Source organism: Crotalus tigris, unplaced genomic scaffold (assembly GCF_016545835.1).
Source record: "Crotalus tigris isolate CLP2741 ecotype Arizona unplaced genomic scaffold, ASM1654583v1 scf7180000017994.786943, whole genome shotgun sequence".
In the NCBI taxonomy this organism is placed as follows: domain Eukaryota; kingdom Metazoa; phylum Chordata; class Lepidosauria; order Squamata; family Viperidae; genus Crotalus; species Crotalus tigris.
This window is the reverse complement of record NW_024096761.1, coordinates 373,814-392,532: the sequence shown is the minus strand read 5'-3', so window position 1 is coordinate 392,532 and position 18,719 is coordinate 373,814. Positions and strand designations below refer to the sequence as shown.

The following is an 18,719-nucleotide window of genomic DNA, read 5'->3' as shown; positions in this document are numbered from 1 at the left end:
AACAGAAATTTTGAGCTCAATTGTGGTCGTAAGTTGAGGACTACCCGTAGAGGCAGACACAGATTAAAAAAACAAAGCAAAAACAATGCAAAAAAAATCTCAATAGCAAAAATTAAGTAAATTGTTACTTAAAGAATAATGCTATTAAATGGGTAACTGTAAGTGAAACAATGATACAGCAACAATACATTTTCTTCCACTATGTGCAGACTGACTAATTTTCACCTGACGTTCTAGACCTTTATTCTTTCCAATTTTACAAGAGGAAATAGTTTCCTTCTTACACATTTATATCATTATTTTGTTATACTAAGTCTTCTATAGAGAATATTTTCATTGAAGGAAACACTTTATTTCAGCCAGATTAGAAATATTATTCAGAATAAATTATTTCTGGTAGCAGGCTTATTTTGATGTGTCTGTTCAATTTGTATTGCCTACAAGTTAACAATTTAACAGAAAAAACATTTCTGCTTTTCAGATGTACATAATTTTCAAAATATTAAAAACTCTATTTTTACACTTTGTATAATACATCTACATTTCTTATATAGTGGTACATGGTTACTATTGTTCATATCTATAATCGTTGGAAGAACAGTGAACTCAGATGTTACGTGAATGGAGAACTAGCATCATATGGAGAGATAACATGGTTTGTCAATGCCAGTGATGTAAGTATTTCATTATATCAGTTCTGTACAGGAAATATTGTATGTCATTTCTGTCCCATGTTGCTTATGTTAAAGTTGAAAAGAAAAAATGTAAATTTACTATTCTCTTATTTTTTGCTCTAGCACTTCAACAACAGTGTTATATATGTGTACACTTTTGAGAGCAGGCAACAAAATTTCATTTTTAATGTATGTCACTGTGCCCACAGTAAAAAATGACAATAAAGATTATCTATCTAATAATCTGAAGCACAGATCTTGAATGTTGACATAGATATTTTTTTATTTATAAATATAAGTAGGTTTGTCACAATTTTACAGGGTTGTTAGTGTGAAGTAATATGAATATCCCTTTCAGCTGCTATTAAAAGATGGGATGCAAATCTAACAAATAATAAATATTATTGGCCTGTAGGTTAATTGACCTTGGTTTAGATAAGAGATTTCCTGATATATTATTGGCAATTGTGGCTGGCATCTTTGGAAAAAAGGGGGTCTTATTTTTCAGTAATTGTGCTGGTCATTAAAGGCTTCAGAGCCCAGTTCAGAATGGTGCTTATGATGAACCTGTTACAACAAATGTAACACTACATTTTCTTAAAGAATTCAAGTCAATCCTGCTAGAAATGAGGGACCTCATGGCTCAGAAGGCAGTCATTTTTAGTGGCAAACTTTCTCAAAGGTCATCTCAATGCTTTGAATATTGTAGTCTTACTTTTAATGCTATAAAAACAATTTTACTTTAGTAACAGGAATACCATTGTTTTTTATATAAACATAAAAATAGTCCATAGAGCAAAAACATTATAATCACCACCACATCACCTGTAATATATAAATAAGAAATTTTTAGATAGCCTTTTGTTCCAGATGGTACGGTGGTGACTATAATGTTTTTGTTGTATGGCCTATTTTTACATTGATCAGAGTAGTAATGTGAGAAGCATATATTGCCCTGAAATAAATAAATTAATAAAAGCAATAGGTAGAAAAAATACATGAATTATTTCTTTTTCACATTTATTTCCTTAGTTTGGCATATGCATTGCTTCAATTGTAATTGAACTTTTCTTTTTTATATCTTTAGCAACATTTATAGATTAAATATAGGATAAAAGTTCTATATCTTTGGCCAATCTGTGACACTTGGACAATGAATGAATGAATGAAAGAATGAAATGAATGAATATTTATGTGAAAATAGTCTTACCAACTAAGTAAATAAATGTGGATAAGAAATAATTTATGTGATGTTTCTATTTTATTTATTGCTATTGTTGATTTATTTATTTCATTACTGTATATACTACTCATATCTCTAATCTGATCAATGTAAAAACAATCCATACAACAAAAACATCACAGTCACCATCATACAAGCTGGAATAAAATGCTATCTAAGAAAATATCATAAATAAGAAAAAAACTTATCCCTAAAAAAGAATAACGAATGAAATTCTGACTTCACTAAAATTGATTTTAAGGTAGCTACATCCACAACTCCAATGACTGAGCTACTTCATTCACCCCAAATACAAATACAACAAGAAAAAGAAAAAAAGAATGGAAAATATTTTATCATGTATATAGTCTTCATTTTCAAAAATGAATTAAACTAACATTGACTAGATGCTTTTATTTACTTTCTTAGACATTTGACAAATGTTTCCTGGGCTCTTCAGAAACAGCAGATGCCAATCGAGTATTTTGTGGCCAGATGACAGCTGTTTATCTTTTCAGTGAAGCTCTCAATGCTGCCCAGATCTTTGCGATTTATCAACTTGGTCTGGGATACAAAGTATGTATAGTCCTAACAGAATTTTGCTGGAGCTGACAAAACTTTAATTTTATACTGGATTAATTTTAAAAAGATAGTAGTATCCCTGTTAAATGATGAGTGAATTTTTAAATATTCTGATTTCGATTTACTTTATACATAATATAATAGTAAAATATTACTAATTTAAACTGCTTGTAAACTCAAAAACCAGGCATTTGATCCTCTTGTACCTCCGCTTGTTGAACTAAATCTAAGCACAGCGTTGCTCAAGCCTGGTTATGTGTGATGACCCAGGGCACAGCACAGAGGCAATTCAGTCAGCTGGTAATTCAAACCGCCCTTTAATTGCTCCAAATTTTCCCAAATGCTTCCATGTTTCTGGCAAGCCCCAGAACAAAGTAAGACACACATACCTTCAGCAGCCTCTGGCGCAAGTAGTTTCACATACAGTTAAGTTAGAAGAGTAATTTACTCAAGGCCACGTAGATAATAAAGAATGAAACATACATCCAAAACCTAACGAGTCTGTGGAAACACAAGCTTGCCTGAGCAGTTTCAGAAGAGAAGCCAAAACACAATCCGAGGTCTTTGAACACAAATCAGGTTTGTCAGCCAGTCCAATGGTCAGAGTTTCAGGGTTTCCAAGCAGAAATCACAACACTGAACAAGAGATCAGAGAGTTGTTTCCAAGATCAGCAACAACACACAAAACTCCAAGAAATTAGCGTTTCTTCCCGACAAATGCCCCTCCCCACAGCGTCTCCTTAAGTCTCAGTCTCCAGGTGTGCCTTGTGGAGAGGGGTGGGGCTCTCTCCTTCTGAGTAGTTGAGCCTGCCTGTGTGTTGTTCCCTTTTTCTCTCCACTCTCCGTGTTCTAGGATCAGGAGGGAGTGGCCCTTGCTCATCGCCTGAGTTCTGTCTCTCATGTTCATCCTGTCTCAATCCTGAAAGACCCTGGCCTGCCATGGCCTGCTCTTCCCCACATTCCTCTGAAGCCACAGACACCTCTCCCTCGACCTCCATAGGGACCCATTCCAGCTCATTTTCCTCAGCAGGTTCAGGCTCCAATGGAGGCATGACAGTTATGGTTCATTTCTATAATGTCAGATAGTTTAATTTTAAATGCAAATCTCTGTATTCCATATATAGATAGTCCTCAACGTACAACCATTATTGAACATGACTATTATGGTTGTAAATCATTAGCATCATTAAGTAAGGTGCCCATGTGAACACCTTACTTAATGACATCAATTCCTGCTCTCCCTATTGTGGTCGTTAAACTGGAGCAGCAGTTGCCTCAGGTGAGGGAAGCCCTGGGAGGCCTAGCACAGGCACAGACCCACATTGCTTCACATCCCTAGCTCACATGTGGCCTGCCCTGGGCTTTCCAGAGCCTGCCCCACCCCCTGAGATAGCACATGCTCCATTTTCTGCACCACTGAGTCCCCACTAGTCTTAATCCTGCTTCACACCCTACTGGATCCCATACCTTCCTCCCTTCCCTCCATCATTTCTTGGTCCACTTACTTTTTCTATTGATTTCCCTCTAGAAGCAGCAACTCTGCCACACAGCCTTCCTACATGGAGTCTGCTTGGTGCCATCACAGAAGGGAGCACCATTTTGGAAGCAGATACAATGAAGCGGACCAAGCCATGACGGGGTGGGGAGGAAGGTGTGGGACCTAGCAGGATAGGATGCAGACCTAAGACCTGTGGGGACTAGCAGAGTTTGATGAGGGAAAAGATAGGTGGGGAATCCTGCTGCAGCATCCCTGAGGTTGATGTAAGGCCAGGCAGATTGCCACGTACCTGAATTTTGTTCACGTGACTTCAGGGATGCTGCAGTGGCTGCAATTTCAGGCAGGGGTCGTATGTCCTTTCATTTATGCCATTGTAATTTTGAATGGTATCTGAAAGAATGGTCATAAGTCAAAGCTACCTGTACTTCTGAACATTTGAAGTACTGCTACAAACACAAAATTGTTTTGTTCTTCAATTTTACCAATAAATAGTATTCAAATAGATTTTCTCCTATCCTTATTCTTCTTTTGACAAATAAACATTGCTAAGATATAAATATAAAACAATATTTCAAAAATATTGTTCATTGCTCTTTTTACTCATTACTGCATCTCAGATATGTACTATATAGTTGAATCATCCTGAACACTTGCTTGTGAAACTTTGCATTCCAGTTGCATTCTGGTTAAGTATTATCTTTCTTTTAATCTTTCATTTTAGGGAGCTTTTAAGTTCAAAGGAGAAAGTGATCTGTTCCTAGCTGATCATCATAAACAATTATTATATGATGGGAAACTGTCTAATGCTATTTCCTTTACATACAACCCAAGGGCTACAGATGCACAGCTCTGCCTAGAATCATCACCCAAGGACAATCCTTCTATCTTTGTACATTCACCACATGCCCTCATGCTACAGGTATTTTCGTGTGTCTGACTTCGGTTCATAGGGAGATATATTTGATTTTTTCCCCCTTGGGTGTGTTTTGATCTTTTAGTGTGTTCTTCAAAAGATTTAAGGTTTATGGCTTGAACCTTTCAACACATAGCCTGTTTTCAGACCAGATGTGACTGATTAGTGAAGTGCAATCATAAGCTCTCAGGCCCATGTATTTTCTTCAAGCTAAATGTATCCGTTGCTTTAAGAAGTTCTGCTCTCATCATTATTTTAAAGGCTTTTATTTAGATTTAGATTGGATTTTATTTAGATTTCCTGTATAAAACATGATTGTGCTCTCTCATAATGTGTATGACCTTAACAGGGCACTATAATGTAAATAACGCAAAGGTCTTACTGAAACTCTTTTGGTATACTGAAGCCTAAAAGTAATAATAGAAAAAAAATATCCACATTTAATGTGTTCAAATTTGACATTGTAGGATGTGAAAGCAGTCATAACCCATTCTATCCAAAGTGCAATGCATTCTATTGGAGGAGTGCAGGTATTATTTCCTCTGTTTGCACAGTTGGACTATAGGCAATATTCCTTGGATCAGCCTGACACAACTCTTTGGTAAGAATCTTTATTCTCACTTCAAATTGCCTTTCATTTTGGGTAGTCTGAATTTTAGAGAAAATATTACATTCCAATAGTAAAGAATTTTTATGGTTTCTTAGTGACAACTGCGTAGCAATTGCATTAATTTGGGAAATGTTTGTGTTGGTAGAGTAAGTTGAAAACAAAATGCATGCACACACATATAAATGTATCTGAGGTGAAAATACATGAGAGCAGGTTTAGCTTTTTTTGGGGGGGGGAGGATTATCCCCAAGTAATGCAATTATATTGCAGCTTGGAGAACATTATTTATATTTTCAAGGTTAGATCATGTTAAATCTGTTGTGCAGAGAAGACCTTGAGATGAAGTCAGATTATTGACACTAAGTCTTCTACACAAATGTGTACATCATTCAGTAGCTATGTAATTTATGGAGTCAGGCAGGGGGAGATATGAAAAATTCCTCAGGGATGAATTCCTTTCTATCAAAAGGTGTACAGGGTTATTTTTTACAGGGCTGCTGGTTCTGCCCAAGGAGAGTTTATCTTCCTGACCCAGTACTTGATCAGTGAAAAATGTCTTATATGCACAAACTGGTATAGGATTGTCCAGAACAATGGGTGTGCTTCCAGGCAATGTTAATTGTTCTGCAACAATTGCCTTAGAAATGTTTTTAGGAATTAAATGCAATGGCTTTCAAAAGCAATTGATACTTTTGGTCATTGTACAGGTAACATTTTAATGAATCATATTCTGGACTAGAACACCTATTTTTTCCTCAGTAAATTATGCAGCAATTTAAATTATTTGCTTTGGCTACAATAACACTATAAATATAAATCAAATCTATAATGTTTGATTTTGATCCAGATGTCATAGTATTTTACCATCTAAATGAAAATGCTATATTAGAAATAACTGACATTTCTTTTCTTCATATGGCCGATTGTTTTTATTAAACTACTTGTTTGTATAAAGTAATCGAAAATGTTGGTACCAAAGCACAATCTTTTACCTACCCCAATATTTTAATTAGCCAATTGTACCTAGTTTTGTATTTGGTTCCTTCCCTTTCTATGGTATTATTTCTTGATTAAATTTTGTACAAGAAGGATAGTCATAACCTTCTAAATTGCTCAGCTGTCAGGCTAAAGAGTTGTTTAAAAACACTATTTGCATGTATTATTTTTCTAATTTACATGCCTTTAATTCCATATAGTTTAAAGCCCTAATACTGGAAAATGAACTATATTTCATGACAGATCTCAGTTCTAATTTGCACTCTATGTATTCTGGTCCTCTAGACTTGCTTTGCAGTCGAGTGTGTTTTAAACATGGCTCACCCTCTGACTCTCAGAACCCACAGTATCTTTTTTAAAAAACAACAAGTTTTATTAATTTTCCAGTTTTACATCCAAGTATTTAGGAAGCAGCGTGGTGATTGGGCAATCAGTAGTCCAGTAACAAGCTCTTTCGTACATATCTCAGATTACATCATCAAAAATTCCCTCTCTATTACCCTTGATTATTATATCACATTCAAATTAATACATTGCTAGTTATAACTCAATTGGTTAAGAGATTTATCAATATATTTTAACTTATACATATCCATGTCCTGTTTTTAAATTTTACCCAATTTCAATAACAGTGTTCCAATTTAGCCTTTAATATCCATAATATTCAGATTTCAGGTAACCCAAATTTCCCTTATTTCATTACAAAATAATTGTCATATCTAAAATACACTTATTGTTTACTTAAATACATTCTTACTTTATTTCACAAATATATTCTATTTCTCATCCTGGAACCTCATCACTTACTAATAAAGTATCCTTTATTATCTCAATCCAACTTCCATATTATAATTCAAAACTATATTCTAATGGCTAATTTTCATTTCCCTTATAAATCTAAGTCCTAAATATTAAATCAATTAATATCTTTTAAAATCTCCTTAGCCTGTTTAGTAAGATTTTAGACTTTTCCATTATAAGTCAAAAAAATAAAAAGTTCCATTTTTTAAGTCTAACTCTAGCTTTCTTTTTGTGCCAACCACAGTTTGTCTTAATATAGGTACATTACAGACTGGATTGTGTACTGTGTGAATTGATGTAATGAAGCTTCCCACTAGTATTGAATATTTCTTCAAGGAGAAACACCCATGATTATTCTTTCTAGTCATCACTCTTTGGGATTGTTATAGGGTGATAGTGGTTACTTGGCAAAGATGTGGTAAATTGTGCAACTGCAGTAATTTTATTTGAAACATAGAAATAATGTAATCTGCTGAATTGAGAAAAATGAACCAGAATCAATCAATCAAAAACGTGCAATCCTACTCTGAACCCTAAATATGCTACTTTTTAATATGCTGCATCAATGCAATATGTTTTTCAGTTCTATTTTACTGGCTTTCATTATGGAATTGCTGAAGAACTCAGTCGCTATGCAAGAACAAATGCTTTCTTGTAAGGGCTTCCTTGTAATAGGATACAGTCTTGAAAAGGTAAAGAAAATTAAATGGTTTTTTCTTTCTGCATTTTTTGATATTTTGGCCATGTTCATCATTACTTGACTATCTTTTTCCTTCTACAGTCTTCCAAAGCACACATTAACAGAACTGTCTTAGACCTTTGCCTTGCCTTTGCTAAATATTTGAGCAATTTGCATAATGGAGCCCCCTTGCTGAAGCAGCTCTGTGATCATATTCTACTTAATCCTGTAATATGGATTCATACTCCAACCAAGGTAGGATGCATTCCATTTGTGAACAGAGCGTAAAAAGACTTGATTTTTTTTAGTACTAATGTGATATATGGATTCAAGAATTTAGATGTATTTCCCCTTTCCTGTGTTTAAAGAAATACAGTATTTTGGAGAAAAATAATATGAACTAAAAGGCCCAGTTTGGGGTAGTGGTTAAGGCAGGGGTAGGCAACCTCGGCTCTTTTATGACTTCTGGACTTCAATTCCCAGAATTCCTGAGCCAGCACAGCTGGCTCAGGAATTCTGGGAATTGAAGTCCACGAGTCATAAAAGAGCCACGGTTGCCTACCCCTGGGTTATGGCATCAGAAACCAAGAGACTGGAAGTTCTAGTCTTGCCTTGAGCACAAAGCCCAAGTGATCTTGGGTCATTTACTTCCTCTCAGCCCTAGGAAGGAGGCAATGGCAAACCATTATTGAAAAACCTTGCCAGGAGAACTGCAGGCAGTTGTCAGGCAGTTTCCAAGAATCAGACACAATTGTGCAGAAGGGGAAAAAAGTGAATTAATGGATACAAATTAGTGAAACATGTTTCACTTGTGAAAGTGTTTTGAATACAGAGCAACTGTTACAGATGTTTCATGCTTAAACAAAAACACGTTGGTCTGAGTCTTTTGTTTCAGGTAAGTAATTTTTGGTAGTAATTTATTACTACTAAATTGAACATTTTGATGGTCTTATTTTTTTTAAGAAGTTGTCCCTTTCATTAAGAATTTTGCCAGTTGGCTTGTTGAAGCAAGCTAATGTGGACTATCCTCCCCTTCATGTGATACGTGAAAAAGAAAAGTAAACTTTATTTCAAGTTTTTACTTTTTCATATGGCTTGGAATATTCTGAGTTTTACTCCAATGAAGTAGAACTTTTGAACTGTTTCAGATTTTATTCCATGGAAAGAAGATCAGAGAATGAGCTTTGGTGGGTTGCTTTGTTTTGAACTGAAAACCACATTTTTTCTGTTTTGTACATAAGTCTATAATACAATTATATACCATAATATCAAACTTCTGAAAATCTTTGCAAATGTTATAAGTCACATTTATTCGTATTAATTCCAGATAAATAAATGTATAATTATACCTTTGGGAGTGCTAATTTCCTTGCTTTTATTTAATTTCCCCTGTGTATGCAATCTTACTCTCCTTTGTTTTGTTTTGTTTTTAAATTGGATGATACAGGTTCAATTGATGTTGTACACTTACTTGTCTACTGAGTTCATTGGCATAGCAAATATATATAATGCAATTAGACGAGTTGGTACAGTTCTATTGGCAATGCATACCTTGAAGTATTACTATTGGGTAGTTAATCCTCAAGACCGTAGTGGAATTACTCCCAAAGGTTTAGGTATGTATTTATTTTCTTGGTTTATAACAATAACACAACATTTGGAACTTCGAATAAATTAGATGTTGAAACAATATAATATCCTAATATTTATAGAATTTAAGTATAATGTTTGTGATACTGAGTGGTCTTTATTTTTTTTAAAATTCTAGTGTCATATTACATTTGTTAAATAATGTGTGTGTGTCTGTCTGTCTGTCTGTCTCCATGGTTTTTGTTGACCAGAATATTATAGCTAAATATATGCAAAACATGCTTCTTGAATACTAAAATGTTTCAAGAAGTATCTAAATGTCAAGCTTTCCTTCTGGACCATGCTTTTTTGGTTATTGTGGAGATGGTTTCAACATTTTCCAGAATGAGGTCGATTTATTTGTGGAAAGCTTTATCCCCAGAACAGTCAGAATAGGGAAAAAACAGTCAAAATAGTCAATGAGAAAAATTGAATATCCGGTCTTTCGGGAAGCATTTTTTTCATGGGAAAATGTTTTGTATATCCCTAGTAAAAAGTAAACAGGCCAAGGTAATAAATTGTACAAATGTAGAAAGTAGTTTTAAAAATGTTTATTTAATTTCAGCCCCTCCCCCATCTGGAAATACATATTAAAATATTACAGTAACAAGAATTTGCAGGATGTATATTTCCTAAAGAGAGCCAGTGTGGTGTAATAGTTAGGGGAGTTCTACTCCACCTTAGGCATGAAGTCAGCTGGGTGAACCAGTCACTCACTTTAAACCTTAGTAAATAGGCAATGGCAAACCACTTCAAAAATATTTGCCAAGTAAACTGAAGGGATTAGTCTAGGCAGTTGCCAGGAGTTAACATTGACTTGAAAGAATCAAACAGGTGGGGAGGGGGAGCCCTGTTAAAAATAAATACGAATATTATCTTATTATAATAATAATAATAATAGTAGTAAAGTTGGAAGGGACCTTGAAGGTCATCTAGTCCAACCCCCTGCTCAGGCAGGAAACCCTACACCATTTCGGACAAATGGCTGTCCAGTCTCTTCTTAAAAACTTCCAGTGTTGGAGCATTTACTGTTTCTGGAGGCAGGCTGTTCCACTGATTAATTGTTCTCACTGTCAGGAAGTTTCTCCTTAGTTCTAGGTTGCTTCTCTCCTTGATTAGTTTCCACCCGTTGCTTCTCCTGCCTTCCGGTGCTTTGGAAAATAACTTGATTCCTTCTTCTTTATGGCAGCCCCTGAGATATTGGAATACTGCTTTTCATAGTCCTTTTGATATTGTTATGGACTATGAAAAGATATTGGAATCTCTTTTCATAGTCCTTTTGATATTGTTATGATGTCTTTGTAATCCTTTAGGATCTCTTACTAACTCTTACCTGTAATCACTTTTTACCCTAACATATAATATATTTAGTTGGGTTTTGGCTTAGGAGGTTTTGCAAACTTAAGCACTGTAAATTGCATAGATATTATTTGTGACTTAGCACAACATCAGCTCCCTTACACCAATCCACCTTGCAGGGTCGTTATTATTAGGAAATTAGAAGAAGGAAGGTGTGTTGGATAGGTTCATTGTCTTGAGTTATTTGTAAAAATAAGGTGGGATACAAATAAAACAGATAAATAAAAATATTGTTCCTTGGGTGCATGCAAAACTTGTATTGCATGATTAGAACAAACCATCACTTAGTATGACTTCTGTAAGTAAAGATACATGGCGGAGGCTACCCAAGGATATTGCCTGTTTGAGATTTGACCAAGAGACTGGAGGTGGCTGTAGTATTCAGAAGAAAAATACTGGTCAGCAGGGAAGACAGTTCTCTGGCATTGATGATGTAAAAAAGAAAGAGGGGATGAGCCTGGTTTAAGTCAGATGAGGACACTAGGATCTGTTTCTAGAAAGAGGTCAGAATAGTTTTTCCTTAAGAAATATAGACATATTTCACATTTTTGACACACAGGTTTCCACTGAAAAGGATTGAAGCAATCTACTGCTTAAGCTGGATGAAAATATTCTAGCTTAGACATTTGATTTGAGTTTTGTTAAGGTATTAACTTGATTAAAGCAAATCCATAATGATTGAAATATTCATGTGCTCAAAATAATAAAGTTTTCTTTAATATGCAGCACAAACAATTAGGAGTTACTGTAATTGCATTGTAATAATCATAGACTGTTTAAATATATGATGTAATATAATGTATCTTTCATATTAAGATGGACCTCGGCCTAATCAGAAAGAAATTCTTTCTCTGCGAGCCTGTTTACTGATGTTTATTAAGCAGTTGGTGACAAAGGTAAGAAATCTTCAAATTGAGACTATGTTATTCAGTTTTATTTTCTTACAGAGCTGTTTGCCCTACTTATTGTTTTCTAGAATTGTTAAGATGGCATGCTAAGGGAAGGGAATTCAACTTCTAGGAACCATCATTCCAATTCAAATGGATTGTAGTGGGGGGGGGGCCCTTCCTGCTTTAGAATGTACCTTCTATTTCTGATGACTGAACATTTGCTGTAGGAAGTGCAGACTCTGAATAATTAAGGTGAGGAAGAAGGTGCAGCCCTTTAAATCTCCATATCCCGCTAGAGCTGCTTTTTTCTTCAATTAACAATTGCTTTCTCTGTAAGATAGGAAACTGAAAAAGACCCAGTGACCCATCGAGTCTGCCCTTTGAGTTTTTTAATTTTTTAATTGTATTTCTTTTATTTTTTAAAAATTTTTGTCAGATGATGGATATGTGTTTATCTCAAGCATGTTTAAATTCAGTTACTGATGGTTGACCTACTACTTCTGTTGGAAGTTGGTTCCAAGCTTCCACTACTCGTTCTGTGGTTTAATACTTTTTAATTTACTTTTGAACTTCCCTCCTGTCAGTCTGGGGTTATGCCCCTTGTTTTTGATTTTTGCTTAATATTGGAAAATACTGCCTTCTAGAATCTTATTCACACCCATAATATATTTAAAGGTTTTAGTCATGTCCTTCCCCTTCTGTCCTCCAGGCTGTACATAATCAGTTCTTCTAATCTTTCCTGATATTTTTTGTTCCTCAAACCTTGCACCATATTTTTTGCCCATCTCTGGACTCGCTCAATCTTATCAATATCTTTTTAAAGTGAAGATTTCTTTCTTGAAATGAAGAGAGATGAAGTATAAAAAAGAGGGTTAACCATGCTGTGAATCCAGTATTGTAATCAAACTGATGTGTACATACAGAAACTGTGCCCATGGGAAGCCATTCATTTTGTCCTATTTCTTCCTTTTGTTTTCTGTCCCTTCTTCATTGCTGTCCTTGTTATATTGCCTGACTGAAAAAAGTTAACAAAGTTCCCCAAAGATTAGTGAAAATAACTGAAGGGGGTTTAGACTTTCTCCAGCTGAAAAAAAGGCAGCAGCTTTATAGGACAAATGTTTAAAAAATATTTTTAGAGATTGGAATTGATATTTGATTTTCCTTTAAGAATGCGTGAAGCCTTATTGAATAGCACATTCGGTATTTCTTCTTATTTATGACTCTAAGGCAAGGGTCTTCAAACTTGGCCCTTTTATGACTTGTGGACTTCAACTCCCAGAATTCTTCAGCCAGTGGTACCTGGCTAAGGAATTCTGGGAGTTGAAGTCCACAAGTCATAAAAGTTTGAAGACCCCTGCTCTAAGGCAAGCCAAGTATATGATTACACCATATATAGTTAAAATATTTTATCTTCTGGTATCAATTGTATATCCCGGAAGACTGAAAAACTGCTTTCTTTGATTATAGTTTGGGACTTGTATGTAAATATGTAGACATTCATTTATCTATTTATTTGTCAAATTTATATAGCCACCCATCTCATCAAAAAGTGACTCTGGATGGTGTACTTTATGTCTTTTTAATCAAAATGCAAGATATTTTGCTTCTAACAATTGATTCTATTTGATGTTTTTAGCAAATTAGTCGGAAGACCACTTTAAATAGATGAAAACAATAATGGGAATGTTTAAAGCTAGTTTTATATTCAAAAATACAATTTGTCTATCTGATTTAATAATTAGCAGTGACTCTGTGGGGTTCTAGGCAATGGCTATTCCAAGTTAATTGAAAGCACCAAAGACTATACTTGAGAACTCCTTCAGGCAAACATAAGCTCTTTTAGTGAGCCACAGTCCTCATTTATTGAATAAGCTATATTGTAATTCATATAGGCTCCCTTTAAATTAATGAAGGCCAAGAGTACAAGATCTAAAGCAGCGGCCCCCAACCTTTTGGGCACCAGGGACTGGTTCCATGGAGATAGGTTTTTCTGTGGACTGGAGGGGGTATGGTTTCATGTGCTGCTTGCATCCCACAGATGGAACTTTGCTTGTTTGCACGGCCTGGTTTCTGCCATGCCGTGGACTGGTGCCAATCCACGGACCAGGGGTTGGGGACCCCTGATCTGAAGGATCAATATATGGGGATGTACAGAATCCATTCATGGTACACATAGTCATAGGGACCTGTATGGAAACTAATACTGACTAAAACTAATACTCAAGTCATTATTAATGAATCCAAAATATTTCACTAGTATTTATGTTAGAGAGCAACCTTTCTCTTCTGCTTTTAAATGCATTACTTGAATTATATTTCTCTTCATTTTATCTTTTAAGGACTATGGAGTGAAAGAAGATGAACTCCAGGGCATTCTGAATTATCTTCTTACCATTCATGAGGTAAACTAAGTTGGCAACTTGCTTCCAAGAAGCTTTTGAATAAAATATTCCCTCCTACCATCCAATAACACAGAAGTAAGAAAAACATGCATAAAATTGATTGAAACTAAAAAAAATGATTTAAGAACCCTCATCTTGAAGTTCAGTTGTGTATCAGGATTCTGTAGGGTTTTTTTCCCATTCATTTCATCAAACTTCAATATCAAGGGGTGAAAGAGAAAAGAACAAATGGTGAAGCTGTATCCACAAAAGATTTTTTTCATGAAAAAACAAAAAAATAATAATAGCGTTTTAAATAAAGTATATCTAGATATATGTGAAAAATGTGCTACCTGCAATAAGCCAAGCCCTTAAAATGTTTGTTTGTTTTAAATTTACACAATTTACTTATTCATGAGTGGCCCTTTTTTCATTATATTTTGGTTAAAATTGAGGGTCTGCTTATTTATGGATGGGTTTATCCATGATTATGCACCAGCAGTATGGATATTTTTAAAAAGTATTGCTACATATACTTCTTGAAAAGCCCATTCATGGATAAGCTAAAAGCAATTTTGAAGGTGACCCTTGCCACCTAAAACTCTTGGTTTATCTTCAAGTATATACTATAAAGCAGTAATTAGAAGTTACTATTGTAATTATCGAAAACTTCATGTTTTGGTTTCAGGAAGAGTTTGATATACAAGATGTAATATGAAACATTTAGAAAGTAGGATATAAATATAAATAAACTAATTTGCTTTCAGGGCATTAAAACAAGTAGACTAAGTAATTTTACATCTTAAGTAGCTCCCCCCCTCCCTTTGAGTTCTATGTGCATTAATTCTGGCACTTAGAAATAAAGTTTTCTCTTCAGAACACTGATGGAGATATCCTGGAGCATCTAAAAACTAAATAGAATTTATTTATTTTATTTTATTTTATCTACAATAATACAAGCACTTGCTGCATAATACTGCAGACTTAACTGTCAATAAGACAAAAAAAATCTCGATAATGTATACTGCAGTACTTGAAGATAGCAGAGGAGAAAAGGAAGAACTATAGTAGAAAAATCACAAAATATAAAGATCTGCAAATAGAAATAGAAAGACTGTGGCAAAAGAAAACAAAAATAGTACCTATAGTGATAAGGGCCTTGGGTGCAATTCCAAAACATCTGGAGAACCACTTGAACAGCATTGCCATTAACAAAATCATAGTCAATTGCAAAAGGCAGCTTTACTCAGAACAGCTTACATTCTGCAATGAGGCATTTAATACCATCAAACATCAATAGCTGCTCTTGGAAGGGAGTGGGTGGATAAAAATGCCAAGTCAAGTCTAAACATTTGGCTGACTATGCTATGAACAATTATGGTTGTTCTGCTCCTTGTTTAAGGGGCAAACCCTTAAACAAGGAGCAGAACAAATCAAGTAATTACAAAAATTCCAATCAGTGTATGTGATTCACAATTTAACAGGCAATCTCTATTAACAACTAAAGCAAGCCCAAATACAGCCACCATACCTATGGAAAACATGCTAAAATATGGCAGATTGCATGTAAAATTATAATTAATGTAAAACAGATACTAACCTGGAAATGCCAACATTAATATTTTATGTAATTTCTATTATTGTTGTTGTTACTACTACTACTACTATTATATTTTATATTATTCTGCATGTAGTGTATGTGTATAAAGTCAAATTAAGGTAGCAAACATATGTAATCTTCTTACTTCCTATTTTCATCACCACAACAACCCTATGAGGTGGGTTGGTGTCAGGGAGAGTGACTGGCCCAATGTCACCCAGCCAGACTTCTAGGCCAACCTTTTGACTACAATACCAAACTGGTCCCATGTTCTCTCTTGAATCACAGTCTATAATTCTGCAGGTGCTATAGTTGTTATTTCTGTGCTTTCATTTTAATTTATGCTTCTTGATTTAACCCTTTTGTGTTTGATTCTTAAACTTTTAGACCCGACCTACTTTGTCTTATAGTTACTTTCAAATGACTGGCTGCTAGGTTGACATTACTTGGCTCAGTTGTTTTTTAAATGCTGCGGCAGCAGCCATTCTGGGCTTTCAACAAGGAGGTGGTTGGGGCCTGGACTGTTTTTTTTTTTATTTGCTTCTGCTGGGCTTGCAGGTGCCTGAGCTCTGCTCGGACTGCTTGCCAGAGTCTGAAATGTAATGATGCCTACATATTTATGCTGCACTTGATCTCATATTCCCAGTCTGCTCAGTCTTTGCCAGTTGGTTGGCCATTTACAAGAATTCTTCCTACTTTCTTTCCCATCCCCAATGCTTCCTTATCCAATCTCAGTTTCTAATGTCCTCTGGTTATCTTTCTTGTGAGACTTCAGGTCTTTCTTCTGTCTTTTCTCCTTTCTCCTTTCCTTTTTCTTCTCTTCCACTTTTCCTCTTCAATGCCACCATAACTAGTTCCAGAGTCCAGTACTTTTAAAAGTCCAGGTCAATCAATTCCATGGGGTGGGGCCTTAAAGGAGAACAGGTAAGGGGGCCATAGGCTTTTCATTCACTATACATTCTTATTTTCACAGTCTGCTTATATTAAATATGGAGTTTTATTTAGTACTTTAAGCAGCTTTGTTTTTGTCGATTTCTTAAAGTATTTCTGGACTACAGTATTTATGCATTTTATAACATAGTTACTATTTTATTTTATAAAAATATGTGATTTTTTTGTATTGCAATTCCTAGTTTAGGATTAAAGTCTGAAACAGTTTAGCAACACATTGTTTTATGTTTTTTGTATGACAGGACACGTGCTAATCGGTTTTGGCATTAGGAGTCTAAAATAAAAAGCAACAAAAACTGTTATTTGAATAACAGTTTCCCTGCCATACTAAGTTGCTTCTGAGTATTTCTTTACTTGTGACACTTTTTGATTTATAGCATGAATATATCAAAACTTTCATGGGCAAATAGATCTATATCCTTGGTTCTTTAGATGGCCTGCTTTTATATATTCATTTTTTTTTAGTATTGGGAGTAGGGATAACTTTGAGTTCCTTAGGTATGTTTATATAGATCTGAGTTAAGATTTGTGTTTTTTTTTTTATTTTAGACAGTCAATTTTTCCTTACTACTGCTTCCTTTGGCTTTTATAACTGTCATCATGAGATTTTATAAGTATTCTTTACATGTTTCCTATGAATATCATTACATGAATACAATACTGCGAAGCTGCATTTTTTATTTATTAAAAACTAATGCAGTCACCCATCTTGCTTTGATGATTCTGGATGGCTAAGAATAAATTACAGTTATAACGATAAAACTCAGAAAGTTAGAAAAATAAATACCAAAATTACAAGCAGTCCTTGACTTATGACCTTTCACTTAGCAACCAGTTATAATGGATTCAAAAAATTATGACTTATCTTAGAACTTATGACATCTTAGAAGTTATGACTGCTGTACCATCCCTGCAATCACACAATTACATTTTGGGTGCTTGGCAGTTGGTTTGCATTTGTGACTGGATGCAGCATCCCACAGTCATGTGACCATATTTTGTAATGTTTTTGCCAGAAACTGGCAAAGCCACCCATTGGATAAAAGCTGATTCACATGACCATATGATTCACTTAAGAACAAGGTTGATTTGCTTAATTGCTGGTTGTACAATTGAGTATGGTCACGTGGTGCCTCAACTTATGACTGCAATTTACAACTGAAATCCCATTCCCAATTTTGTCCATAATGTACACAAGTTCTCAAAATTTTCATCTCACAGTCATATTAGCCTTACAGCTGAGCTTATCTGTTCTCTTGACCCAATACCCGAGGGAATAGCAAAGATTTTAAAGTTTTTGAAAGGCCAAACGTTTTGGGACTTACTCAGTTTTGGGAAGAATAAAACAAGCAATTGGGCAAGCTCTACGTCAGAGAAAGCACCTCTTTCTGGTTCCCACTAGATGACACTGCTTCACGAAAATAGCTTGGAACATGCCCATTCTGTCAGTCCTGGTAAGACTGAAAATATCAAGAACGTGTCTCTAGCATCTTCCATTTTGTCTAATCCTAAATTTTAACAAGTGCTTATTACTATGGCCATCAATGAAGAAAACACTATATGTGAAACACTCTTTTGTTTGTTTTTGTCTATAATGACAGGAGAAATATAGTGTAATTCACGAATTGATAAAATCTGCAAAGTTTGAATTGCAGTATCAGCTTTAACATGAGTTTCTTTATACTTAGGATGAAAATTTAATGGATGTTTTGCAATTGCTTGTTGCTCTCATGTCTGAGCACCCCAGTTCTATGATTCCTGCTTTTGATCAGAGGAATGGATTGCGGTAAGAACTAAATTTCAGTAGAAATAACAATAATCAGTTGAATTTTTGGATGTCTTGTCAGATAAATGTCTTTTGTTACATATTAATATGGGGGTTACTTTGTATAAAACATCTAGTTACAGATCTTTTGTGAATTCATATTCAAGAA

At 34.8% G+C, this 18,719-nt stretch overlaps 1 protein-coding gene across 5 annotated transcripts in view; it reads left to right on the top strand.

The window, feature by feature from the left end:
* The window catches only part of LRBA (LPS responsive beige-like anchor protein), a 369,611-nt gene that overhangs the window by 41,045 nt on the left and 309,847 nt on the right, over nucleotides 1–18,719 (top strand). For all 5 annotated transcript variants that reach the window (XM_039346412.1, XM_039346410.1, XM_039346414.1 and 2 more), the window contains exons 8-17: nucleotides 555–674; nucleotides 2,326–2,472; nucleotides 4,698–4,895; nucleotides 5,357–5,490; nucleotides 7,880–7,988; nucleotides 8,078–8,230; nucleotides 9,423–9,591; nucleotides 11,780–11,859; nucleotides 14,193–14,255; nucleotides 18,474–18,571. In XM_039346412.1, the coding sequence (XP_039202346.1) occupies nucleotides 555–674; nucleotides 2,326–2,472; nucleotides 4,698–4,895; nucleotides 5,357–5,490; nucleotides 7,880–7,988; nucleotides 8,078–8,230; nucleotides 9,423–9,591; nucleotides 11,780–11,859; nucleotides 14,193–14,255; nucleotides 18,474–18,571 (1,271 nt within the window). The remainder of the gene's footprint in view (nucleotides 1–554; nucleotides 675–2,325; nucleotides 2,473–4,697; nucleotides 4,896–5,356; nucleotides 5,491–7,879; nucleotides 7,989–8,077; nucleotides 8,231–9,422; nucleotides 9,592–11,779; nucleotides 11,860–14,192; nucleotides 14,256–18,473; nucleotides 18,572–18,719) is intronic.